Genomic DNA, 27,084 nt, shown 5'->3' with positions numbered 1-27,084 from the left:
CAACCAATTTGCTTGGTACTGAAGTTAGACTTGCCAGCCTGTAATTGCCGGGATCACCTCTGGAGCCTTTTAAAAAAATTGATGTCAGTCATCTGGTACAGAAGCTTATTTAAATTATAGGTTTAACCAGACCAGACATCTTGAATTTCATCTGAGACTATGGGTGATTGGAGAGGGAGCTGTACAAAATAACAGAAGAAAAATCAGCACACTTGGAGGGGATATATAAAGCTTTGACTTCATTTCTGAAATTTAGATAAACTATTTTAAATACCAATCTTACTTTTAAGTGTATTGGTGAACACTCCTTGGCACTGTGAAGAGGACAGAGTCCAGGCAAATATAAGTACTGCAGTAGGCTACTGAAGAAAAATTGTAGTGTTGCATGTGCCATAGTGTCTCATATTATATTGTGTGTGAATTTGCAAGGGTTTGGTATGATGGCTTATCGTGTGACCATGAAAATCTATCTTAAAAAAAAAGTAGGTCTCTTTTTGGAGAAAATCAAAGTGTGGCCACTTACTATCGATAATACTGCTCTTTCAACATGAAAGATTCACACGGTTCTAGTTACAAAGCTCTCACAGTCACATACCCATGTAGTAAGAGATGTGAACTACGTATGTAAACATTGTTTTTCTTAGAATGGATGCTTAACAAGAAACCAGGGCCATATCTACGCAAGAGAGCTTACAGTGGCACAGCAGTACCGATGCACCTGCGCCACTGTAAGATCTCTCGTGTAGCCCTCTATACTGAGGGGAGAGAGTTCTCCCATTGACATAATTAAACCACCCCCAATGAGCGGCAGTAGCTGTGTCTGCAAAAGAGCTTCTGTATCGGCACTTACGTCGGTGTGACTTATGTCGCTCGGGGAGTGGGTTTTTTTCACACGTCTGAGCAACATAAGTCATACCGACATAAGTGGTAGTGTAGACATAGCCTAAGTGGCTGATTCATGGCAAGGCTCTGCAGTACTTTGGCTATAGTCAAGATACCTTTATTTTTAAATTATCAGGACGTGGCCAATGACCACCCATCTACTTCGCTTGTATGTTGTACCCTTTCACTGCTCACTGTTGATTTGCTGTGTGTTAGACTATAAGCACTTCAGGGCAGAGCTGGTGTTGACTTTTATATCAGGTACTAAGGGACAATGAGGGTTCACTTTTTAAACTTAGCATTTTATTTCAAGGTTTTGTGGGATATTTACCCCCCCAAAATTAATTTTTTTTATGAAAGGTATATAGGGATGTATTGTTTTGGTATTTTATTTAGGGAAAGCATAACCCTTGTAAAAAAAAAAAAAGATAAGAATCACCTGCTTATGGAAACTTACCACTAGAATTCATAGATTTATCAGAAGTCACAGCTCGCGATAGAATGTAAAACTGAGCTGGGCAGCAGTGATTGTTTGGAAAAGAAACTTTGAGGCTGAAAATAAATATAATAAATTGAAGGATCAGAAGGGACTGTCCCTTTGGATGTGTTAATGTTTGTAATAGGTAGCTAGCTGTAAGAAGAAATTAAATTTGCAAAGAGGTTCTCTGAATCATTGAAAAATCACTGATTGCATGAGGGATGTGAATGGACTAGTGGTCAGTTATGGGTGTGACTATGTTATGAAGAATTACAGCCTGCCACCACCACCAGAATCTGTTATAAAGGGGGCTGTTTATTTAAAGGGACACAGTCAAAACATTCGTCATAATCAAAAAAAAATTGTTCATCTCCCCCCACCCCACCCCATTGCTTATAATAGAACATTGCAAGCTTGAAGCTGAAATCTGGGTCCTTACCAAGAAGCTTCTAGCCTCAGTTCCAACACCGTATTTAAATAAAATTCTATCTAGTTGTGTGTCTGTTTCCAGAATCTATCTGAACTTTTCATCCCATCACCTATGTATCATAGCTCAGGTGTACTGTATGTTTATTCATGAGTGCTTAGTTCAAGACACTAATTATTTTATCCTTAAAGAGCACTGACTCCTCCGTTTCAATTAAAATAGAACACAAGTATACATAGAAGGAATTATACAGATTTAAAAAAAATGATTGGTCACAATTTGGGCCCATGAATCCTGTCTCTTTAAAAGCTGAAGCAGGCCATGCAGAGTTCAGCTGAATTCATTTAAGAAAGACGGAAAACAGTAAACTGAACTCTTTGACCAGTTCTAACTTTTTTGTGTGTGAGAGAGCGTAGAGGGCATTTGGATTCTCTCAACATGTTAAACTTTTCTAATTTGTAGAATGTCTTTCAACAGAGACCTAAGGCAGTTGATAGATCAAAAGGGTTAGTATTTCAGAATTCAGCAAAGGTAATAAATACCTGAGATGGCTTGTGTTTGAACATAAGAACAGGTGTGGTTTCTGTAGGCATGTGGATTGAAATTTACACCCTCAAATGTACAGTAATACTTGCTCTGATTTTTCCACTTCAGTATAGAAGTAATTAAAACCATTTCCTGTGACCTTATCATAGAAACCAGAAAATAGAAATTTTGCCCTTATTCCTAGAGTAAATGATCATTCCTTTTCCTCAGTATTAGTTTTGATAACAGCATCTGCAGCTGTTTAGGGACAGATTCTCCCCTCATTTTACATCTGTGCAGTGGCTTGGATTTAATTTAAGATTTGACCTTTGATCTGAGCATTGAAATCAGAGACAAACTCTGCAGTCATTGATACCTATGCAGTCCTGATGTAAATGAGAGCAGAAATTGACCATATGATCCAGATCCTTCTCACAGTTACACCAGTGTCGTTCCAAAGTAACTCCATTGGCTACAACCTAAGATAATGCTGGACTTATGCTGGGTAGCTATGAACTGAATTCGGTCCTGTGTGCATTGCAGGGGAAAGTCTCACCCAAAAAAATCTTAAGATATTTAATTTTGAATTGCTCTGAAACTCTCTTGGCCCTTCAGTTTGGTAACATACCGAACCTGCTGCATTTGAAATCCTAATATATGACGTTTCTGTAAAGCAAAGGCCACGTCCCTGTTGAATAATCAAATTGCTCAGCTGATCTGGCCTTTCTGGAGCCTGCCCAGGCCCATGTAGAGCAACTGCTGCCTGGATTCTTCTGCTTCCCAAATTTTTCTACAGTCTTTTTGCCAACATTTGTGTCGCTGTGGGTGGTTAACCCTGCCTGTAGTAGCATTAGCTTATACGGCCTTTGTCTCTTCTCCATTCTGTTAATTCAGTGGTGTGAGTTTGCATTCTCCCCTCTCCATTCCTACTGACTGGCTCTATGAAAACCATACATATGGTTCTCTTGTACTAGGTCTTTTCCATGCATTCAGCATAGTTACTTTGTCAGGATTGTGTGGTTTCCCCCTTTCCCTCTCTTTATGTGCCATACCACCTATGGTAAGAGGGGGAATGTCATTCCAGTGCAGAGGGCTCAAATAATGCCCTTCCCACCATTTAACCCCATAAGGCCAAGTACAGGTCTCTTTGGATTCAGCCCTCATGGACTTCCGTAGTATCAAGGTTTGGCACTGAATGCAGGGCTGACGTGGGTCTTAATTGGTGCAATGGGCTTGCATAGACCCTCTTCACAGGGCTGATATTCATCCTGAGAGACAGTAAAATAAGAAAAAAAAAGTTTCCATCTGGAAACAGGGTATAGAAGAACTTTGAATGACTGTCTTCAATGAAGTGTCTTGTTTGGCTGAATTTTTCATTGGTGTGTGCTCACCTTTGAAAATCAAGTCTTTTAAGTTTTATTTTTTTTGTTTACCAAGCAGCTAATGAAGTAGGCAATCAAAAAGGACTTTCTTAAGAAAATGCATATAGCTTTCATGCCCTCTATCTTTCCTTGCAAGGTGAAAGTCTCAATCCTCTCTCTTTGAGCAGATTAGGACACGTTGTTCCTTTCAGTTTCGTATTGTCAACCTCCACTTCCTGGTCATGCATCCGTAGTAACGAAGGAGGTTTACTAAAGGCTTTTTTTGTTTTGTTTCATTATTAAGCAAAACCATTTGAATGTGTCAATAGGAGTTCCAGATTCTTCAGAATTGTCTGGTAGAAGATTTGATGAGATTTGCCTGTAGTATTTCCGCCAGAAGAAATAAGAGGCGTGCTTTCTTTTGTCATCTGTGCACTGCTACAAAGGCTTAATTGTGGGGATCTGGGACTTGGCAGAAGTGTGCATAAATGAAGGGCTTTTTTGGAAGCTGCACCGCCTGCCTTTCAAATTGTTTTTTGGTTTTTTTAAGGTAAAGTATTTGAACATATGTCAGTAGTTTAATTCATTTGGTTGCCACTTCCACCTTTCTTTTTTCGGGGGGGCAGCAGTGGAAGCAGAGGGGAGTGGTTGGTTCTGCAGACTAAAATTTTAATTGCTTGACCACAATTATTAATTTGCAGTGCAGCAAAAGGGCATGATTATTAATTAGTCCTAACTAAAATGGTCTCTGGAACTGGGTTGTGGCATCAACTGGATGAGTTTAGACAGCTTTTGACTGAAACTATTGTCTACTAGTACATCAAGTTCTAATTATGCAATCACTAGATTTTCAGTCCCTGCTGCAGATTAAACCCTGTATTATGACTAAACACTGTGATATCTTAAAGAAAAAAATATAAAATGAATGAGATTCAGGAGCTTTTGGTTTTGGTCCATTATAGACCTTTGATTTAAAAAAACCCCAAAATTCCATGCTTTCTGTAGCTGCTTCTCTTTCAGTCACTATTAGGAGAAGGAACGCCAGCTCTGGAATTTTCTGATCCTAAAACAGAACTTTCTCAGCACTCATTACCTTCTCTTTTCCTGTTAATATTCAGTATTTTGATTCTATGTTGTAGTTTTTGAATGTTAGGGCCTCACCTGTTGAAGTGAATGGTAAAACTGTTGAAGTCAAGGGAGGTCAAGGCCCTTTTGATACTAGAATATGGAATAGAAATGATTGGTCCTATAATGTCTATTACCATAATCTTGGTTATGCCCATGTAACCCTATAGACTCACTGGACACAGTGACTTGTGATGGCATATGAATTGGAAATATACATAATACAAAAATACGTAATATACACAGGATCAAATTCTGCCATTCTTTACAACAATGAAACTTGCTATGTTTATATGCCATCATTTTTATAGAGGGACAAGGTGGGTGAGGTAATATCTTCTACTAGACCATCTTCTGATGGTGAGAGACACAAAATTTTGAGCTACACAAAGCTCTTCTTCAGGTCTCAGAAGCTCGAAAGCTTGTCTCTCTCTCCAACAGAAGTTGGTCCAGTAGAAGATATTACCTCACCCACCCTATCTCTCTAATATCCTGAGACACCGACATGGCTACAATACCACATCATTTTTATAGGCATGCTCATGCTCTCTCTCTCTCTCTCTGTGTATATATATATATATATATATATATATATATACGTATATATACGTATACATATATATATATATACGTATACATATATATATATATATGTATATACATATATATATATATATATAGTTAACGACACAAAAGCATTAAAGCCCTTCTGGGAAAACATTATAAAACTGAATGGGGACAAAACCAAGAGAGTTCTATTGAAATAGGGTTCAGTAGAAATTACTCTAAAAATCTGAAGACTGTAGTTCCTCACTATTCTTTCTTTCTTTCTTTCTTTCAAACCATCCTCTAGAATTCTATGGCAGGGATGTAATTCTCTATAAAATTCTATCAGTGAATTTTTTTTCTTTTTGTATTAAAGTCTGGGATTTTCAGAACTGCCTGTGGAAGTTACATAGCCATCTCCCTTTGAAATTCAAAAGAGCTGAGTGTCTAAGGGAGTTAGAAAATCCCAGCCAGATTCTACAGGATTTTTCTCTCAGGGGAATTTTCTTGGACTGCAGTTTGGTAATCAGATCCCTGGAAAGCATGTTGTTTTTCAACCCCCTTCTCCTGGTAATATGTTTCCCCTCAGCCTTTTCACTGAGGCTTCTGAAATAGAGCAACAGCTTGTCATGATGTCACCATTACATTGCATGGAAACACATTTTGCATGGGGAAGGGAATAGTTTTTGCTTCTGTTCCCAGTATCTTAGGAATTAAATTCACATTTCAATGTTCCTACTTAATGTTTAGATTTTGACCCAAGTGTTTGACCCCTAACTTCCGTCCCCTCTCTTCTTTTCTTAATTTTAAAGTGCCCAATCCTATTGCTTCCCTATGCACATAGGTCCCATTGAAGAGCATAGGATTGGCACGTATGCAGTAGCTACGGTATTGGACCCAAAGTTTATTTGGCGACCAGGAGCTGCTACATCAGCAGCACATAGTTTAGTAACCTATTGAATCTTATTTTCTCTAGTTTGAAAATCCATCCAAAAAAAAAAAAAACGTAGTTGCTCTTGAACTGTGTTTGTAGATCTTCACCAGTCCTCTTTAGTCAGTGTCAGAACTTCTGTTAACCTAAAGGGAGCAGGATTGAACCCATTGTGACTGGATCAACCCAATCTCATTTTGATTTGATTACACCAATGCTTTCAAATGTGCATTCTTAAAGTTAAGCACCTAAATCCATATGAGATTGATGGGAGATAGGCACTTAAATAGCTTTAAAAAACTGGCCTCTTGGTAGTAGCCCCATCGCCCACCCCTTTGAAGCCCTCCATTAGTACTCACTTTTCCACCACATTGAATTCAACATTCTTTCCGTAACTTATAAGGTCCATCACTACTCTGTCCTTCCCTAATTAATCCTTCTTGTATCTTATCAAATCATTCCTCAGCCCCTTCGTCATGCCAGTTTTGTCAGTCTTCGCTATCTACTTGTTTCTTCTCCCACAAGTGTCTCAGTGCCTTCCTCAAATTACTTCATAATGCCACTGTATTCTACTTATTCAAATCCCCCACACTTCATAGGCACCGTAATAGAAGTGGATATCATCAGCTGGTAATGGCTAGTTAGAGGGGTGGTGAGGTTTGTTGATTTTTTTATACACGTGCACGTGTCAAAATCATCCAGTTGTACACATGGCTAGCACTTCTTAGTAAAGGCTAGGTTCTTCCTAAGCTCTTCAATGTTTTTATCAATTATCTGACGAAAATATAAAATTAGTGCAGATACAGTAGAACCTCAGAGTTATGAACACCAGAGTTATGAACTGACTGGTCAACCACACACCTCGTTTGGAACTAGAACTATGCAATCAGGAAGCAGCAGAAACCAAAAAAACCCAACAACAACAAAAAAAGCAAATACACGTACAAACACTTCAGAGTTATGAACAGCCTCCATTCCTGATGTGTTCGTAACTCTGAGGTTCTACTGTACCACAAAACTTGGTACAGTAGAACCCAGCCCCGCTCTGCCCCAAGCTCTGTTCTGGCCCCACCCCCCAGCTCTGGCCCCTGGTTCGGTCGTGGCCTTGGCCCCCGGTCATGGCGCATGGACATGGTCTTGACGCCCTGGCTCCCTGCCTCAATCCCTGGTTGTGGTGCCTGGCCATGATCTTGGAACCCAGCCCCCACCTCGGCCCACAGCCTCGGTGCCTGGCCCCTGGAACCCAGCTCCCAGAGCCCAGCACAGGCCCCTGGACGCCACAGTCCCACTCCCAGCCTTGGGCCCTGGGTGCCATGGCCCTGCTCCCAGCCTTGGCACCCAGCCCTGATCACAGTCCCCTGACCGTGACTCCCTCTCAGCCATGGTCCCACTCGTGACCCAGCCCCAGGTGGGGGCACAGACAGGAGCAAGAGGGAGTCTGGGGTAAAAAGTTTGGGGCCACTGAACTAGACAAATTGAGATGAGGTGGGGGAGGTAATATCTTTTATTGAACCAACAGCTGTTGGTGAGAGAGACAAGCTTTCGAGCTTACCCAGAGCTCTTCTTCAGGTCTGCCTCATCCACCTTGTCTCTCTAATATTCTGGAACTGACATGGCTACAACCACACTACAAATTCAAACTAGAAATCAGATGCAAATTTTCATGTGTTATGCAAGTCCAACTATATAATCATAATGTGAATCTACTTAGTCTTATTACTGTTACCCCCATTCTCCTTCTCGACAACCCCTCTTCTTTGTTACACCAATTTGTTGCATCATGTTGAAGTAGACTGTAAACTCTTCAGGGTGGTGACCATATCTTCCTATACAGTTGTACAGCATTTAGTACAACGTTGCTAGCCCAATAGAAATTATAATTGTTAGAATTCACATTGGACCTGAGCATCGATTGAGTGTTTATTTGCCTTTTTTCTCTTTTTTTTTATAGTGAAGTACATGCGAGAAGCAACCCCGTATGTGAAGAAAGGTTCTCCGGTTTCAGAAATTGGGTGGGAAACGCCTCCACCTGAATCTCCTCGGTTGGGAAGTGTATCCTCTGACCCGCTGTCACAGCTTTCTCTCTCCATCCATAGAGACAGAAAAACAATTCCACTCAAAATGTGCTATGTGACACGTAACATGGCTGTGTCAGACCCAGAAAACAGGTAAGCCGTGACTTTGTCTGAAGCCTAATTTTATGAATTAGAATATACAGTTCTATTATTCATCTTAGAGCTATTAGCTGTAAAGCTTGGGTATTGTGATTGATAACACTGAGGGTCAGATTCTTGGTTACACCTGTGTACATCTGGATTATAACTCCATTGAACTGTGATAATAATCTGGCCCTTGGCTTTTACAAAACTTCTATGAGAGGATCTCAGAATATTTTGCAAACACTTCACAACAGAGCATTTCATAACACCTGTGAGATTATTATGGTAAATACACTCTCATCAGCTTTGAGGAATGTACTGGAACAAACGCTCTAGTGCACAATCAAATATTGTTCATAAGAAATACACAAATGAACATTTTTTGCTTTTTGCACAGTTGTATGATTTTTTGGAAGAGGAATCCACACTCACTAATAGCAGCATTAGACAAATAAGACCAGACAAGAAGGCGCAAGAAGATGGCCTAATTGTCTTGTCGGTTAAATACAACTCTGGCTATTAAAGGAGAGAATTAGAGAGAGGTTACATTTGAGAAAATAAATGGGGATTTTCTGTGGCTTTTTGTATTTTTTCACAATGCTAAAAATAAGATGAGCTTACTTGCCCTTATTTATAACATGTGTGGAACAGCTGCATCACACCAGGCATGCTCAATGATCATCTATTTTAACAGCTGCGAACAGAAAGAACCAATAGAGTCAGTGAGGGGGTGGAAATAGAGACTGATTCTTCCATCCAAACAATGGGCTGTTTGTTCTTCCCCAGCACGCAAGCTTTTTAAAGAAGCTGCTTGGAACACTTTTGATTCTCAACACTTAACATGGCTGAGGGACTAAAAGTTACATTTTCAGAGTTAGATTTTCATGTGGAAGGAGTAGCTGGGGTTTGTATAGAGCAATGATTCCCCATGTTTTTCCTTTTTTTTCTGGAGACACTCCCATCCCTCATGATGGACTGAAAGGTAGCTACCCCTTGTACTGCATCTCGGAAAGGCTCCTAATATTTTGGCTATTTTCTTTTCATTTTCTCTACCTCTCCTGTTCACTTCTAGCTCTGTTGTTCTTGTAGGTTTTTTTCTTTCTTTTTTTTTCTTTTGGTGCATATTGCTCTTGTAGTTCACTTCCTTTCCTGGTCCCCAGCCTGGCAAGGTTAGTGTAGTCAACCCTTAGAAAAGAGTAGTACAGTTTTCTGCAGTAACAACTCAAAGCACTATTGCAAGCAGTTGTTGCTACAGTGTGCAGTGGTTTGGACCATCACTCTAGGTTGCTGGGATTTTTAAAAGCAAAATGGAGATTGGCAACTGCATCACTAGCCTTCCATCCTGCAGTTTTCCTAGTCATAGACTGGTGATAGTAAAACATCGCTTTCCATTCCCATTGTATGGACTACTATGAGAATAACAATATTTGTTGTATGTTGGTTTTAGATGCTTTGAGTTTTCTCTTCCTCCTTTGGCTATGTCACAATTCTGGGACTCTGCCATTACTTTACCCTAAAATTTGCTTAAAAACCAAGACTATTTAGCAGGACCAACATCACATTGTACATGATGCATTGTAAATAGTATCAAAGTTTTATCCATGACAAAAGTATGGTAGTTATGTGTGCAGTTTTTGATGTTACTAAGAAATAATGTGTGGGAGAGCCATGTCTCTTGTAAGCATGGCTTTCTGTTCTGGTTGCTTTTGTTTCCTGTGGAAAGAGTGACTTCTGATTTTTACTGTAGGCCAGCATGGAAAATTTCACATGGCCCTATGCTGGATTTTTCCATACAAGCAAGCTGTCTCACCGCCCCTCTACAAGAGCAGTGAAATAACCGAGTATTGTGGGTCACATAAGCATAAGGTCTTTTTTTAGAGATCTGAATACCAGAACTGATGTTTTCCCTAGTGGAATGACATCATAATGCAGATTAGAAGATGCACCCTTTGTAACTTAGAGCAGGGCTGTAGCTTGATTCCATAACATTCTTCAAGCAAAGGCAAGACCACACTGTGTTACAGCATGTTCAATGCACTACTGGTTTATAACACAATTTTCAAACACACATGGGTTCTATGACTGATGATGTAAAGTAGTGTTTAGCATAGCAGAAGCAGCCGGCTGCCAAAGCCTGGACTAAGGCCTTGTCCATACTAGGACTTTCAAATATGGCTAAGCCCAACCATGCTTGTGAAGAGATTGGTGTCTGCATACAACATGGTCACAGCCGTGCAGTAGACCCATTTTGTAGATCAGCTAGAGGGGCTAGACCAGTGGTTCCCAACCTTTTTGGCTCAAGGGCCACAAATATGATTTTTACAGCCCTGAAGGGCCACCAGTCTCTGCCAGCAGACCCCGCTCCCCCTCACTTCAGCCAGAGGAAGGAGTTCAGAGAGGAGGATCTCCTTCCCCCTGGCTGCAGCAGGGAAACTGTGCGCTCCACCTGGGTCCCTAGGCAGTGGGTCCCTTCTGCAGCCAGGGGGACGGGAGATCAGTGCTCCCCTTCCTCTGGCTCCAGTAGGGACCCAGCACCTCGGGACCCAGGCGGAGCGCTTTGCCGTGCTCCTGCAACAGCCAGGGTGAGGGGAACGCTGATCTCCAGTCTCCTTGGCTGCAGCAAGGACCCTGCACCAGCAATGCGCTCCGCGTGGGTACTTAGGCAGCGACTCCCTTCTGCAGCCAGTGGGAGGGGAGCTGTGGGCCACTCTGAAAGGCTGGGAACCACTGGGCTAGACTCATAGCATGATTTTTGCTGAACCGGTTTTACTTCTTCCCCTATGTTGAAAGGAGCTAAGAAGGAAATACATCCTTTTTCAGAACTGGAGATTTGATTTCTAGATCCAAATTTCCCCAGACATGGAGGAGATACAAAGTCTGGTTTTCCAGTTTGGGCTTATATGGAGTCTTTCTCTCTGTATAGAGACCGGACCATGTAAAGAGGTTCATGAGTCTGTGGCTGCCTTTGCGCCATCTAATGGATCTGTTTGTGTTAGCTCTGCAGTAAAGCTATATGCTTTTAGATCTAGGGGTCCTGGGTTCAGCCCCTATAAAAGACCAGACCCAGGGTATTGTTACAGGCCCCTTCCTGCCTCCCTCTCCTAATGTTTCTTTACATTAGTTTAGTGGTAGCAGGATAGTGTATGACTTTTGTTGCTACGTGAAAGGTTTCAACAAAAGGAAAATAAATTCCTATGCAACACAAATCAATACTAGGTCTGAGGGGGCAGGACAATATTTTTAATAAACACAAACATGGTGAGAGGAGGAAATATAAAGAGTGTTTTAGCAATATTTATCTAACTCATGCTGGTCCACACACAGGAGCCTGTGTAGTTATATTTGAGGCTGGAATAAACTGGGTTGAGGTAATTACCACTGCAGTCTGTTGTTTGCCTTCACTTTTATCGACAAGTGTCATATACAGTAGCAGTACTAGAGATTAATGTCAGGCCTCAAAGGGAAAAGTTCCCCCTCCCAACCCAGTAACTCAAGACGGGGAAAAGTTATTAATACCACTAAGCAGTAAATGTTTCTGCAGCACAACAAACCTTCTCATCAATTTCTGTTGATACTGTTGAGGAGAAAAAAAGAAAAATAGTTCCCTTAGATGAGATTTGTTTTTCTTCTGCTTTTAAAGCTGCTTTAGTGCCTGATACAAAAACACTTATGGGCTCAGTATGTGAAAGACGTGACACATGCTGGATAAAGTGACTGGTGAGGCCAAGCTGTATCAATTCAGGTTTCTCCTCTTTTGCATTGACTCTAAACCAGGCGTGTCAAACTCATTTCCTATGGCGGGCCAGATTTGAATTAAATGTACTTCAAGTGGGCCATTCATACCATAAATCGAAATATTAGGCACAACCATTTTTATGTAGTATTATATTTCATCTGCTAGATATCAGTGATATAAAAACTGCAGTAAATTCACATCTACAACTACTACTATTTTACGATTAAAAGAATCGATCAATGATTAAGAATTATAGTACTGCGTGATGCCCCAAGACCACACTGTCCCTCTCCCGCCTTTTGGCGCGCTGTGTCTGATGCACACAGCGCTCCACACGCTGCCGCCAGAGTACACAGGTCTCGTGTCAGCACATGACGCCGCGGCAGCGCGCAATGCCACCAGAGAGTGTAACGCCACGAGATGTTGCGGCAGCACGCGCTGCCGCCAGGGGCCAGACCAAAAAGGTTGGTGGGCCATATCCGGCCCGCGGGCCAGATGTTTGACACCCCTGCTCTAAACCATTGCTTGCCATTTATCCAGCTAAACAAAATGTGTTCAGTCTAATCCTTCAAACACTGGCACACATAAGTAACTTTGCCCATTGGCAGCAGTTCAGCTGGACTAAGCAGTGTGAACCTAAAGAGCAAATTCAGTGGATTGTCTCAAGGATAAAGTTACTCATGATGAGAATAGCATTCGTAACACTGGGTCCTTTGATGGGAAAGGGGAATTAAGGACAATTTCATAGTCACATAGAGTCATAGAGTTTAAGACAAGACGGGGCTACCAGATCATCTTTTCTATATCAGAGGCCATCAGCACCACCCAGCACACACACACAAACCCAATAATTGAAATTAGATCAAAGTATTCCTGTTATGTGCCACGGTAGAGAATCGGAGGGACCGAGGCTCACTAATGTCAGGGCAGGGAATTAATTAAATGAGATATGCCCAGGTGATCCTGACAAGTGACCCATGCTGCAGAGGAAGGTGGAAAACCCGCAAGGTCACTGCCAATCTGATCCATGGGAAAAATAACCCCACTTATATTGATAAGTTAGATCCTGAGCATGTGAGCTAAAAAACAAGCCAGCCAAGCACCTGAGTGACATATGGCTTGCTAGGCAACCTGCACAGGGAGGCAGAATGTAGGCAGATAAGAGTAAAGCCAATAGGGTCCTATAGAAATTACTGTAAATGCCCATTGAATATAATAGAGAAAAAAATCCTTGTTATAGAATTTTTAAATCATTTTAGTGATTGAATAGAGAACTAGACCCCGGTGTAGAATTCTGTAGGTAAGTTTAAAAATTGCTTTAGAAAGTTTATTCTCTGGTAAATTCCATAGGACATTTCTATAAGAGGAAATGTCCTTTCATGCTGCTGCTATTAATTATTTTCATTATTAGACCTAGAAGTCTCAGCCAGATTGAGTCCTGGTTGTGCTAAAGATTCTACAGAAAGCCCATGCCCCAGAGAGCTTACAGTCTTAATGACAAGACAGAATGGGTGAGTGAAATAAACAAGCAGTATGGGGATGAGGGCAGAATAAAAATATGATCATGATTTAGCAGAGGGCAGGGCACAGTAACATGATATAGAACAAAGCTGTTTTAGAAAACAATGAACTGTTTTGTCAGCTCAGTTTTCATTATAAGTGTAGTCTAGTCATTTTATAAAAATGTGTGTTCACAGTAAGAGTTCTGTACCCTTTAATAATACCCACCAGAGAGGAGAACACATAGCATGGCACCTTATCTCTGTCCTGGATTCTCAGTTTCACTAGTGGCACTAACTCATGAGAATTTAAGATATTTGGTGAGGGGATTCAAATGTGACTTTCTTGACCCCTGAAACATTGTAGGAGCCATACCCATGCTGCTGGTCATTAGAACATGGCAAAGGCTGGTTCATGTTTCATTCCTGCTTCTTGTATTGGTGTGAAGGTGGGTGGATGTCTTGTTCCTGCAGATTTGGGGGCAGGGTGACGTGGGTGTCTCATCCTCCCTGCTTTGGCAGGGATGTGGAATGTGTCTGTCTCTGTAACTTTGAGGGTTGTTAGGGCAGATTTAAGAAGCCAAAGCATGCAGATGTAATTACCTGAATGGGAAGTTAGCCAGGACACTACTGAGACTGGAAAACCTTACTATTATGAAACATGCCCACAACTCTACTTTCCACGTATCCAAAAAAGTGCATAGTTGATGTTACAGAACATGGGCTTACTCCAGTGTAAGTAAGAAGGGAATCCGACCCTCTGCAGCAATGTGTATTCTGCATACAGTGCAAAATAAGAATGACTAAGTTGCAGCAAGTGAGTAATGGCTGTTACTATGAAGCAGTGCTCCAGTCAGTTTTACTTTGTCTCTCTGTGGATCATTCATTTAATTGAGAGAGAAACAATTTTACTTGGCTTGGGTGTAATTTCCACCACAGCCAATGCCACACAGTTTGCTGGTTACTAACAGAATTTCTAACAAAACCCATACAGGTTGGGTGGGATACAGCATATACCAAACTCAAAGCATGAAAAGAGGAGATGATATAGCCCAAAATCATTTCAGTTGGGCACAATTACAGCTTGCCTAGAATTCCTGCAATCTTGCTTGTACTGCCAGGCTTTCTAAGAGTGTTTGTTTATTAGGAGACAGCATCCATTTGAAATGTTCAGAACTGATACTCCATCCTCATCCTCCTTGGCCTGTCACCTTTGAAGCAGTCAACCATGCTCTGCTACTTGAAATCTTGCCCTTCCTCCATTGCTTCTGCAACCCAGTCTTCTCCTTGTACTTCTCCTGCCCCTCAGTATGTCCTTCAGAGAATCCTCCTCACCCTTTCTGTGGGGGCTCTATAGCGCTCTGTTGTGAGTCCCCTTCTCTTCTCCCTCTAAACTGTATCTCTCAGTAATCTCATCTGCAACCACAAATTCAATTACCTTCTATATGCTGATGACGCACAGATCCACATCTCTATTCCAGACCACTTCTAACCAATTTAAAATAGCCTCTCTCTCTGACACAACTCATGGATGTCTACCCATCAGCTCAAGCTTAACATGGCTAAAACAGAGCTCATCCACTTCTCCCAGCCCACCAAACCCTTTGCCCTGCCTACTTTCTCAGTCACTGGGAAAACACCACCTTCCTGCCTGTCACTCAGGCCCATAACCTGGGCATCATCTTCAATATGGGCCTCTTTCTAAGTTCTGACACAGAACCATAGAAATGTAGGGCAGGTATGAACCTCAAAAAGTCATCAGATCCAGCCCCCTTTGCTGAGCAGGACCAAGTAAACCTAGACCATCTCTAACTTGCGGGCCTGATGGTACTTGCCCACCAAAGAAGATAAATCAAGAACAAGGCCAGACTGGAGTTTCAGCCTTAACTATGAATTGTCTTGCTGTATGAAACTCACCACATTAGACCTGTTCAACCTATGCTTTGAGAAATATTTCTCTGGGAGTTTGGAGACCACCACGCGCAGTGGAAAGGCCTAATCTATTTGTGATGGGGCTTAATCCCACCACCTGCAAGGCAAGGGAAAGAACCCCACTTAGTCATGCTCTACACCTGAGGGATTATTGTCTTCTGGCCAGAGGAGGTGGAGATAGGCTTCATAAATAGTTTGACGGAGCGCAGATGAGGAGAGACAGTAGACAAGACAGGTCTCTCTGGTAGAAAGAATCCTTGGGAGAGGGTTTATCAGACAGGAAACAATGGAGAAAAAACTCTACAGGAGCAGATTAGGCTCCTGCAGAGGAAACCTGAGGTAGAGCTGACAAGGGAACTACTTCTAAGAGGGAGTGGAGGGCTGCTAGTTTGAAGATTTGCTTGGACTTTTATTTGGACTTGTTCATGCTATCCCAGAAGGGGGTTAGACTTTTATGTGGCTTGGCTGGAGGGCCATGCCCCAGAACACCCAGAGGAGGAGTTAGGAGAAGATGGAGGGTGAGAGAGGCCATTGCAGGTCCAAGGGAGAGCCCAGTAGGGGGGTGCCAGGGACAAAGACCCCCTGCAGCGCTGCAACCACAGTTGAGGGGGCACCTATGAGGTGAGGATACATTACTAAGCTATCAAACACAGCAAGTCACACCCTCCTCTTTGTAAGGGAAAACAGTTTCCAAAACCTACCCTGTTGGGTCCTGAATGAAAGTGACGCAAGGTCATGTTAAAATAATGGCCCCAGCTTACCCATGGCTGTAACCCACAGTGTTATTTAATCATCAGACTGTAATGCTGTTATTTATTATCCACTCTATTTTCTTTTTTATGGGTTAACATTTTGTGTGAAGTAGGACCTTGAGAAAGAGAAATGATCCTGATTGAGGAGTACAGCTCCCAAAGATTGCCAGAGGCTGCTGTGCTGGTTGTATATTTAATGGAATCTAACATGTCGTGAGGCAAATTAGTAATATTATAAACCCGTGCAATTCTACCTTCCCTTGCTCCTTTCTGGTCTTGAAGGGAAGGAGAGTCATATTCCTCCATACTTCTCTCCCCTGGTTTGAGAGGGAGAGGAGGACAAAACTGCAGGTGTGTGTATACGGGGGAAGAGGGAGGAATAAAGTATGTTTTTGATGTGAGCATGGCTGAATGGGCTGTGATGCTTAGACAGCAGAAACTAAGGTTTGTTGAAGATTTTTTGCCAAAATTGTTTTTCAGTTAATATTGGTTTTTTGATTAATAGAAACCTTTTTTTGAAAAGTGTTTGCGTTCCATGGAAAATTTTGACTTTTTGTCAAAAAAAAAAAAAAAAAGCCCTCAAAACGTTTTGGCTTCTGGCCAAAGATATGGGCTTTTTGATGAAAAGTCGATTTTCTATTGTGGGAGGGCTCCATTTTTTTGACCATCTCTAGTGGTAAGACTAGTGGCAGAGGCACTGGGTAAAGGAGTAAGTTGGGGAATGGAAAGAGAGAAAGTGGGTGTGGAGAAGGGGAGGGGGAACAAGAATGTAGGAAGAAGACATGGCGAGAACACAGTGGAAGGTTAGAGAGGAGCTAAGAACAGGGAATGAGAAGAACTGAAATCTAAGGAGGAAGGGTGATAATCCAAGCCAGGGAGGGGAAAATGGAAAGTGTGAAAGGAAATTAGGGGATCTGAACTGTATTAATGAGATTCTAAAAGATAGTTTACAGGAAAAATGCTGAAAAGGATGGAAAGATACAGCAGAAAGAAAGACCAAAGGAAGCGTCTAGTGAAGGAAAAGAAAAATGAAAAATACAGAGAAATGAGACAGTAAGTTGATTAGATTTTTAGCGTGTGCATATATAGGAAGTCTGATGCCAAGCTACCCATAAACAATGTTTGATTATGTTCTTCACACACACAAGATGCTGCCAAATGGAAGGAAGTTGAATTACATTAGCTGCCCCATGCTCATTAGAAGCCCCTTGCTCTGCCTCTCCAGTCTCACACTTTGCTGTTTCTGATTTCCAGCTCCTCGCTGCTCCTTATCCCATCCTGCAGCCCAGATAACCTGAGCGCCCTCTGGGATTTTCCCTCAGTTCATTTGCCCACTGGATCTCTAATTCTTAAATCCAGTCCTCTAATTAACCTCTAGCCCGATCCACTGCTCTCTGAAGACAATGGGAACCTTTCAGGACTGCATAGTGTAAGATCTTCCGGGCACTGACTGTGAGCCTGGTTTACCATTGCCCTGCACATTGTGTAGCCATTTACACCAATGCAAAATGCATGTAAAATGCTACTGTTCTGAGTTTGTAGAATTTTTGCATCTACTTCACACTCATTTTGTACTGGTGTAAACAACTACAGGTGCAGGGCAATGAATTGGCTCTCTGAGTCTCTGTAAAGCATTGCACTTTTCTGTGGCACTAGATAAATGTTACATCATAAATAATAAATGACCCATTATATCCATAAAAGGAAAGAGTGTATGAACTACAGACTCAGTTACAAATAAAGGAGGGGTCTTATTGCTCAGATTGTTTTATTGGAATGTACAGATACAACCCCAGCTATTCTTAATTCCTTATTGCCACTTAACTGCATTCACGTTTTCACACACACAAACTCCTATTGTTAAGTGCTTTTTTCTTTTATTGGGATCAGAATATGAGACAGTTAGACAGACACTGCTATATCTGTTCACATGAAGATAATAATACTTAGCACTTACCTAAGGCTTTTTTGCAGTGTATTACAAAGAAGAATAAGTATCATTAGCCCCATTTGTATAAGTGGGAGAGCTGTTATTTAAGTTCAGCACCAATGAAGATACAAGAACTAATGGATATAAACTGGCTGGCCATCAGGAGGTTTAGATTTGAGATGAGATGAAGGTTTCTAACCATCAGCAGAGTGAAGTCCTGGAACAGCTTTCTAAGGGGAGCAGTGGGGGCAAAAAACCTAGCTGGCTTTAAGACTGACCTTGATAAGTTTATGGAGGTGATGGTATGATGGGACAGCCTAATTTGGCAATTGACTGATCTTTGACTACTACTGGTAAATATGCTCAATGGCCTGTGATGGGATGTTAGATGAGGTGGGTTCTGAGCTACTACAGATAATTCTTTCTGGGTGTCTGGCTGGTGAGTCTTGCCCACATGATCAGGGTTTAACTGATCACCATATTTGGGGTTGGGAAGGAATTTTCCCCTAGGGTAGATTGGCAGAGGCCCTGGGGGTTTTTCACCTTCCTCTGCAGCATGGGGCACGGGTCACTTGCTGGTGGATTCTCTGTACCTTGAAGTCTTTAAACCATGATTTGAGGATGTCAGTAAATCAGTCATAGGTTAGGGGTTTATTACAGGATTGGGTGGGTGAGGTTCTGTGGCCCGTGTTGTGCAGGAATCAGACTAGATGATCATAATTGTCCCTTCTGACCTTAAAGTTTATGAGCCCATGTTAAAGAACTGAGGCACAGAAAAGTGAAATTACGTACCTAAAGTCACAGAATGTCAGTGGCAGAGCTGATTCCCAAGCCACTGCTTTTTCCACTGGACTATGCTTCCAGGAATTGAATCCTAGGGAATTTTGTGATTTTTCTTTCAGATGTTCCTTTCTCCTTCTTGCTTGTTTTATTTAGCCTCTTTGCCCAGCCCACTAGTATCTCTTTGTGGAGACGCTTGTCTTTTTATCGTGTCAGAATGTAAAATTAAAAGAATTGGAGTGGACTCTTCTAGTTATCTCTTTATGGCAGGCACTCGATTAATGGGACAATCTTCTTGGAGATGACATCTTCATTCTTCTGCTTTCCTCAACAGTTTCATGGATGCTTTTGGAATCCCCCCTCTTCACCCCAGGGTCTTGTGATATTGCTGCCTGACTTCTGGCAGCCTGGCCCTATTTTCCCATCACAGAATTCAGCTAATTCCCACTGAAGCCAAGGAAAGTTATTTGCATGCTCTAGCATGAGATTCTGTCCTGTGTTCTCTAAGATTTTCCTTGAATAAAATGGTCATGCTATGGACTGTACAGTAGTTAGCAACAATCACACTTTACTTAGTACAGATGCAATATTCTATGAACTTGGCCATGGTTTTAGGACAGCTATAACTTTTGTGACAGATTTTTTAAAGTATTTTTCATAAAAACATATATATTTTCCCCTTCCACTGATAGCTAGTTGCTTCGAGGAGCTCACCCCAAGTGTACGTGGAAGGCAACGGGAACTGGCTGTGTAGACCAGGAAGCTTTAAAGTTGCTTCAGTCCAGAGTGCAGGCAAAATCCTGCAGTCTCTCTGAATTTGCTCTGTGATATAACACTAAACTCACTGTGACAAATTCACTCCACTCTTCCTTGGTTTTTCAAGTAACTGACCTCACCAGTATCTAAAATAGTTTGGTTCAATTGTTCAGTCCTTAAACTCAGAGAGATGAGGGTTGGACTGGATATCACTGTCTCATCAGCATTCAGCATTCCTATGACTAGAGCATGAAAAAAAAATATGGGAACATGAAGATAAGAGTTTTGTGCAAAGGAAAATTAAATTGCTTGATGTCTGTAGACTTTCTTTTTTTTTTAAATAGACGTCTTTCATTATCCGCTTTAGATTCAGAAAATGGTTGAGATGGATTTGTAGATCAGTCGGTGTCAGTACACATTTTTATTGCAGGGCCAGATTCTGCCCTAGCTGAGTCTGGTCCAGTTCCAAATTAACAGGTAACTTACATCATACAAATCCTCAGCGTAACTGGCATTAGTTGCAAATCAGCAAGAAACTGTTAAATACTGAGCGTAGCTGCATTCTTGTGATGTCATGGAACCAGAGAGTTTTCAGATGGAAAAGGTCTAGGTTATCTGAATGTATCTCACCCTGAACATTGTTCTGGTCTGCATTTAATTATGACAAGTAATGAGGCTTCCACGACTTTCCCTAAGAAATTTTTCCATAGTCTAATAGGTTGGACTTTCAGAACTTTTCTCTTGAAACGAAACCTAAATTTTCCATTTTTTAATTTCAACAACTTATTCCTAGTTCAGTCCCCTGATACCAGAGCTGGAATAGCCCCAACAGCACTTCTTGCCAGGGGAGCCACCTGAGGAATCAGAGGGAAACACTGTGTTATAGGAGTGGGGTGGGGACTGAGAGGTTGGGACACTATGGCCTTGTTTATATTGGAGAAAGGCACGAAAATATTTCCATTACTTCAAGCAGGCTGCACTGGAGGGGGAGGGGGATAACTGACAGAAGAAGTTGGCCCAAAAGAGAAAATTGTGTGCTGACTGTTTGCCCCATGGAAATCTGGAGTCAGTGGGAAAAATCTTGTTCTCAGTTATAGCGGTGTAAATCCAGAGTAATTCTGCTGACTTCAGTAACTTTCTTGTATCTACTCATTAACTGCAATGAAGTTATCATTCCCTTAAATTTGACTAACTGCTGAATCTGATCCATGAGAGAGACAGGGTATAAATCAGTGCACGATTTGGCTCTAAACAGATGTAGGAGCGGAAAATCCTCAAGTGATTTAATGAAAGGTGGTTCTTAGAAAACAAACACTCCTTTCCAGCAAGATCTTATCAAATATGTAATTAATATAGTATACTGGATATTTGTCTTAGATATCTGTCCCTCTATAAAATAAAAGCTCTGGAATTCAGGTGCGAGTGAGCTGCAGCATTTAGAGGTTTTGGGTTTTATGTTCAACCCATGTTTTGTAGGTAGGAAAAGGAATGCTGGGAGATATTTTTTGGCTCACTGGAACTCTGCAAGTGAGAGAAAATTACTCTTTTACTATAAGGTTTGCCAAATGATCTCTGAGAAAATATGATATCATTCATATGCATTGCCAATCTGGAGAGACACGGCACATCTTGGCAGCCGTCGAGAGCTAACGTATAATTCCTTTGGGTTACTATGTGCTTTATCAGGAATAGTTCCATATGCAGTATTTACATAACTGTGGTGGAGTGTGAGAACAAACACAGCTGTGGCATTGCCCTAAATATTTCTATTCAATGGGGAATTGCAAGAGAACTTTATCATCAAACTGCAGATAAATATAATTCAGCAAGCGATGGTCAGTTCAGTCAGGGAGCCAATTAAAGCTACAAAGACTGGATTGCTGGAAACATTTAAGCACTTCAGAGTTTGCGTTTACGAAGGTCATCGGTATTTCTTGCTTTTTCAGAAAATATGGAAATACCATGAGTCAGCAAGTAGCTGTTAGCACAGACCATTTCCCAAAAGGATTTGTGAATGTATTGAGTACACCATGTAAGAGACAAGGAGGGATAGGCAGTTGGGTTATAAAGCCTTTGACCTCTGAACATAGTAGAAGTGACTTGGTAATGCTCTATGAGCATAGTAACTAGAGCTGGGTGGAATTTTCAGACATTTTTTTCACTGAAAAATGTACATCTGATTTGACTGAAACATTTTGCAAATTCTATTTGGTCTAATTATTTTTGGCCAAGATGAAAAAAGACTTCTGAAATATCTAAATGAATTGTTCTGATTTTTCAGGCTAGGTTCACAAGGGGACGTAGGCACCATTCAGAAAAGAGGAGGAGGAAGAAGTGGGGGTGGTGCCGCCCTTATAAACTTTAGGCTAGTGGTTAGAGCACTCACTTGGGATGTGGGAGACCCAGGTTTGAATTCCCACTCTAGAGCAAGGACTTGAACCCCAGTGAGTACCCTAACCCCAGAGCTATGGGCTACTCTGGGGTGGGTCTCAATTTCTCCTGCTGAAGTGGTTCCACTTTGTATAATACTTGAACAGTCATTGGGTCAGAATGAGAATGTTACTAGTCTGGTGAATAAGGCACCCGCGTGGAAGGAAGAACACTTGGGTTCCAATCCCTGCTCCAGAGCAATGTTTCCTAAGGTGAGTGCCCTAAGTACTGGGCTAAAAGTTATAAGGGAGGGAGTACCATCTCCTCCTCCTTTTTTGTTGTTTGTTTGTGACAAAGGGCTTCAGTGCCTAGGTGCAGGACAGGGGTTAGGGCTGTAAACCTCCTCCTCCTCCTCTAAGAATGTAAGCCCTTGTTTTCTTTGCTTAAAAAAATACGGTTAAAAAGGCACAGAAACGAAATGACATTTTTCTGACGTGCTGAAAATTAAAAAAAAAAATGGTTTTGGTTCAACCCAAAACAATGTATTTTGTTTTCTTGGAACTGCCAGCAAACCACAAAAAATCAGTTATTTACACAGCTCATATAACAACCCTCATTCAGGCTGACTGGAAGGTTTGATCTATGGCCTTTCAGCTGAAAAGCATGAGTCCCTGCTGATGGAGCAAAAGGAGTAAATAGTTGGTAGCTATAGTAGACTCTCATCTTCTTATGTGGACTGGCCACAAGAGGGGGTTACACTTGTGTTGTTACTTCTCATGCAGAGTCTTTTCCGTGGGTGGGGGATGTTCAGTTGTCATTACTGTCAACACATCATGTTTCCTCAGTTCTGAAATCGCTTTGAAATACAGTATATATTGCTCCATTTTCTTGTCATGCGGTGAAAAGTGATGTAGCCATTTGCCGTTGTTAGTACATCACCATCAAACTTTGGTGTCTGACAAGCAATTTACAGAAAACTGGGTGTAATCACCATTCCTAAAAATAATGCCTATCAAAAAATTATTGACAGATGATACTTTGAGAATTTCTGTATTAGAATGTATTGCATGATGCCAAATGTAACATCATTTGAGTATTTTGATTCAATTAAAGGAATTCCTGGGGATAAACCCTCTAAATGCTCATAATGTTAGGATACAAAGAACTGAATTGATTTATTTTGCCAAGAAACTGAAGGATTCGATTTATATATTGTTTTAGTTGCATCTTGACACAGCTGATGGGAGGGAAAAGGAATATAGCTATTTTAGAGATACACTTTAAATAGAAGCAGCCAAGAAAAATGCACTCCTGGGGAGCAAACATAGCGAGCTATGTGTTTGTGTATTTAAAATATCTATTCATTTAAGTGACAGATATAATTCAGGATGCTAATTCAAAATTGTAAGGATTCATGTTGTCATTTGGAAGATCTTTAGCCATGGAGAATTTATTTTTAAACCAATCCTTGCTGCAAAACTAACTTTAAAAGAACCAAACACAGACTTGCTGTAAATTCCATTGTAACTGAAAACAGTCTCCCGTTACAGTACAATAGCACAGTAAGTTGTGGGGAGAAGTAGGGGTTCTTCAAAAGATATCATCATGTAAAAGTTTTGCAAAGAGCACTGTTTCACAAGATTAAGCTGGCCATTAACTGTTGTTACAAGTAGCGCAATACAAAGCTTGTTCCCACATAATACTTCTCTTTAAAAGAACTATTAAAATGGGTGACAGTGGTGAAAGCACTGGATTGTGTTCCCAGCTTTGTCACTGGCCCACTGGGTGACCTTGGGCAAGTCACATCAGCTCTCAGTGCTTCAGTTTCTTCCCCATCTGTGAAGTGGGGATGATAATACTTTGTAAAGTGCTTTGAGATGTACTAATGAAAAGCTCTATACAAGAGCTAGATGTTATTACTTAATACCTAAGTTTTAATAGAACCAGATATTGCTCCTATTGACTTCAGTGAGATATAGTACCTGGATATCAGGAGATTTTGATTAAAAGAAGAAAACAGTTTATAATAGTTATAAACCCACTAACCATAAATGAATAAGTGATAGCCAATGCATATCTATCTTTTCTTTCTTTCTGCTTCTTCCCCCCCACCCCCCGCCCCCCCCTTTTTTTTTTTTTAATAAAGAAATAAGATCATGATCAGATGAGTGAATTTGTGAAAGTGTCATTTTCTTAATCAACAGATCTGCATGCTTTGGCCAAGACTTTTAAAATAGGAACCTAATGTTAGGGTCCTAAATATATATTTAGGAATTTTAAATAAGGGGCTTGATTTTTCAAAAGTGCTGAGTTCCCAACAGCTCTTGTTGAGAAAAGTAGAAGCAACTGGGTGCTCTCAGCACTTTTTCAAAAAACAAAACAAAAAACAAACCCAAAAAACAAAAACACTTACTTAGGTACCTAAAATATTGATTTGGGAGCCCAACTTTATTCTCCGTCTCTTGAAAATCTTTGCATTTAGAATGGTATCTGCTGACTTTAGTGACATCCTATGACATTCTGCTCAGGCCACCCAGAACTGAAAGCCATTCTGTTTCACTCTTGCTGAGGCAGAGAGATGCATTGCTGGAGATTAGATTGTCTCCCCCTGCCACACAAATCTTCCTCACCAGCAAACTCCTCAAGACTGCCAGTTTTAACCTTGCCTTGCAGGTAAGGATCAGTGCACCCCAGTTCCCGAGTTCCCCAGAGATCTATACTCAGCATCCAGTCCCTCTCACTCATAGGTGTGCGCAGCACATTTCATTAGGATGTGCACCCAGGGAATTTTTTTTATTCTTTATTGGAGGTGTCAAACTCAATTCCACCAGCGGGCCACATTTGAATTACCCACCGACGGAATTCTCACAACTACCTAGTCTCCGCCGCAAAATCTCACAGCTCCTTCTTTTTCGGCGGCAGCTCGCTGTGTCTTGCTGTCCGCCGAGAAATCGCGCACCCTCCACTCTTTCGGCGGCAGCTCCAGCATCAACTTGCAACATCAACAAAAAGTTTGCGGGCAGGATAAAAAGGATTCGCGGGCCGGATTGCGGGCCGTATGTTTGACACCCCTGCATAGGGCTGTGCCTGGGCACACCTGGCACACCCCGTATGCACGCCTATGCTCTCACTGTGAGACTCACAGAAATTAAGTTCACTGCCTCCAAAGACAGTGGTTAGGTTAATTGAAGATTCACAGTTCAGTATAAAACAGCACTGAGGTAGTTCATATTAAAACTAAGAATAAGCTCATTAAACAAAGCACAGAGATTTAAGTGATACTGAGCAAGAGAAAAAGGGACAGGTATGATTATAAATAAAACAAATGCTTTCTAGTGACTTTCCCAAATGCTTTCCAGTGACCAAATCTTAATTTTAGCAAGTTACAATCTTTGCCTAAGTATTTTTTTCTTACATCAAATTATTAGCATCTGTAGTCCTCCAGGCCTAGGGATCCAACTTTCAGAGGGTGCTGTGTCTCCTAACTATCTAAAATGTCTTTTTGCTCGCCTTATATTTCTGAAAGTTCACTGTCACTGCCCCAAGAGCTAAGACTTCCTCGGGTGCAGATTCTGTCCCCTGGTGTGATCACTAAACTGTCTTCTCCACTGCTTGTTAGCTTGATGGATTTATTTATCTTATATATAAATATATTTTCAATGTCTTTTTCCTGTGACTGAATCAATCCGACAGGTAAATCCATATTACTTTGTCTAGGGCAGGCTGGTTTGTGCACTGCCTCCCAAACACATTTTAAGAACACATTTCCAGCATATGCATATAAAACTATTTGTACACAACCTACACATACATCATGCAATGATTTTCAGGACCAGCGTGTCACCAATTTACATACATCTTACATGACACCTTTTTAGATACATTTATGACAGTGTGTTGGAGGTAATGAGTGTGTCAGGCCTGACTTGAGTTACAGTTTGGTGGGCCCTCTTCCAGTTGACATTGAGGGGCTCCCTGGTTCACACACACCCCTTCTCCCTCCACCCTCACTGCCATCCCTCAAAAAAGTTCAATGATTGCTGTGAACCCTACAGTGCTAACTCCGCTATGGGAGAGTGAGTTGGATTCTTCTCTGGCTTGTACATCAACAAAATTGTTAACTAAGCTCCAGATTTCAGGATCTTCATAATGATGTACATATGATTATAGTAGTGCCTGGGAGCCCCAGACAAGGAGAGGGGCGGCACTTTACCTGCAGAAATAGAAAAGACCAGGCCCTTCACGAAGGAGCTTACCATGATGAGGTTCAAACCAGGAAGTACACAGCTTGCCTCAGATCTCAGGTAGTGAATTTGCAGAGATGGAATTTAGGTGAGGGAGTCCTTTTATTTGTATTATAAACCGCAAATGCAGTATGGGGTCACAGAGGCAATAAATGTGGAAGCCCACACTGCCATGTTCACCAACTGTTTTCATAGCTGTGCCATGCTTTAATTTTTTAGTTCAGATAGGGGGCATTCAAAGTGATCCGCCAAGTTATCTGAAAAATGCATGTGCATAGGCACACAGCACCCCACCAATCAGTATCTAGGGCTCTGTCCACCATGGGAGCAGAGCTGTATGAGACAGCTATGTTTAAAAGCAGTTGTTGCTAGTAATGGTTTTGGCACAGTTCCCATGACGAGTGTGGAGAGGAAATTTTCACTTTTGCCTGAAGACTGTGCTAAACTGTACTTTGAAATGACAGGTGGCCACCCACATCAAGGTTTGGGGGCCATGGTTCTCAGGAAAAGGTACCCATCTCCATAATAGTCAGGGAAACCATAACAGAGCCCTGCTAGCAAGAACCATTGTTTGATGTGGTTGTAGCTAGCAAATTCCCACTCTGCGTGAACAGGGTCTAACTGAAGGGAGCATTCAGGACATTTGTTAAT

The 27,084-nt window shown here is 41.5% G+C and overlaps 1 protein-coding gene across 2 annotated transcripts in view; it reads left to right on the top strand.

Moving 5' to 3' along the window:
- The window catches only part of SNTB1 (syntrophin beta 1), a 150,265-nt gene that overhangs the window by 61,987 nt on the left and 61,194 nt on the right, over nt 1–27,084 (top strand). For both annotated transcript variants that reach the window (XM_067530919.1, XM_067530917.1), the window contains exon 2: nt 8,227–8,443. In XM_067530919.1, coding sequence (XP_067387020.1) covers nt 8,227–8,443 — 217 coding nt within the window. The remainder of the gene's footprint in view (nt 1–8,226; nt 8,444–27,084) is intronic.

Source organism: Emydura macquarii, unplaced genomic scaffold (genome assembly GCF_026122565.2).
Source record: "Emydura macquarii macquarii isolate MOO-44397 ecotype Brisbane River unplaced genomic scaffold, CSIRO-AGI_Emac_v2 contig_369, whole genome shotgun sequence".
In the NCBI taxonomy this organism is placed as follows: Eukaryota; Metazoa; Chordata; order Testudines; family Chelidae; genus Emydura; species Emydura macquarii.
Note: the sequence above shows the minus strand (reverse complement) of the source record. Positions and strands in the feature narration are given on the sequence as shown.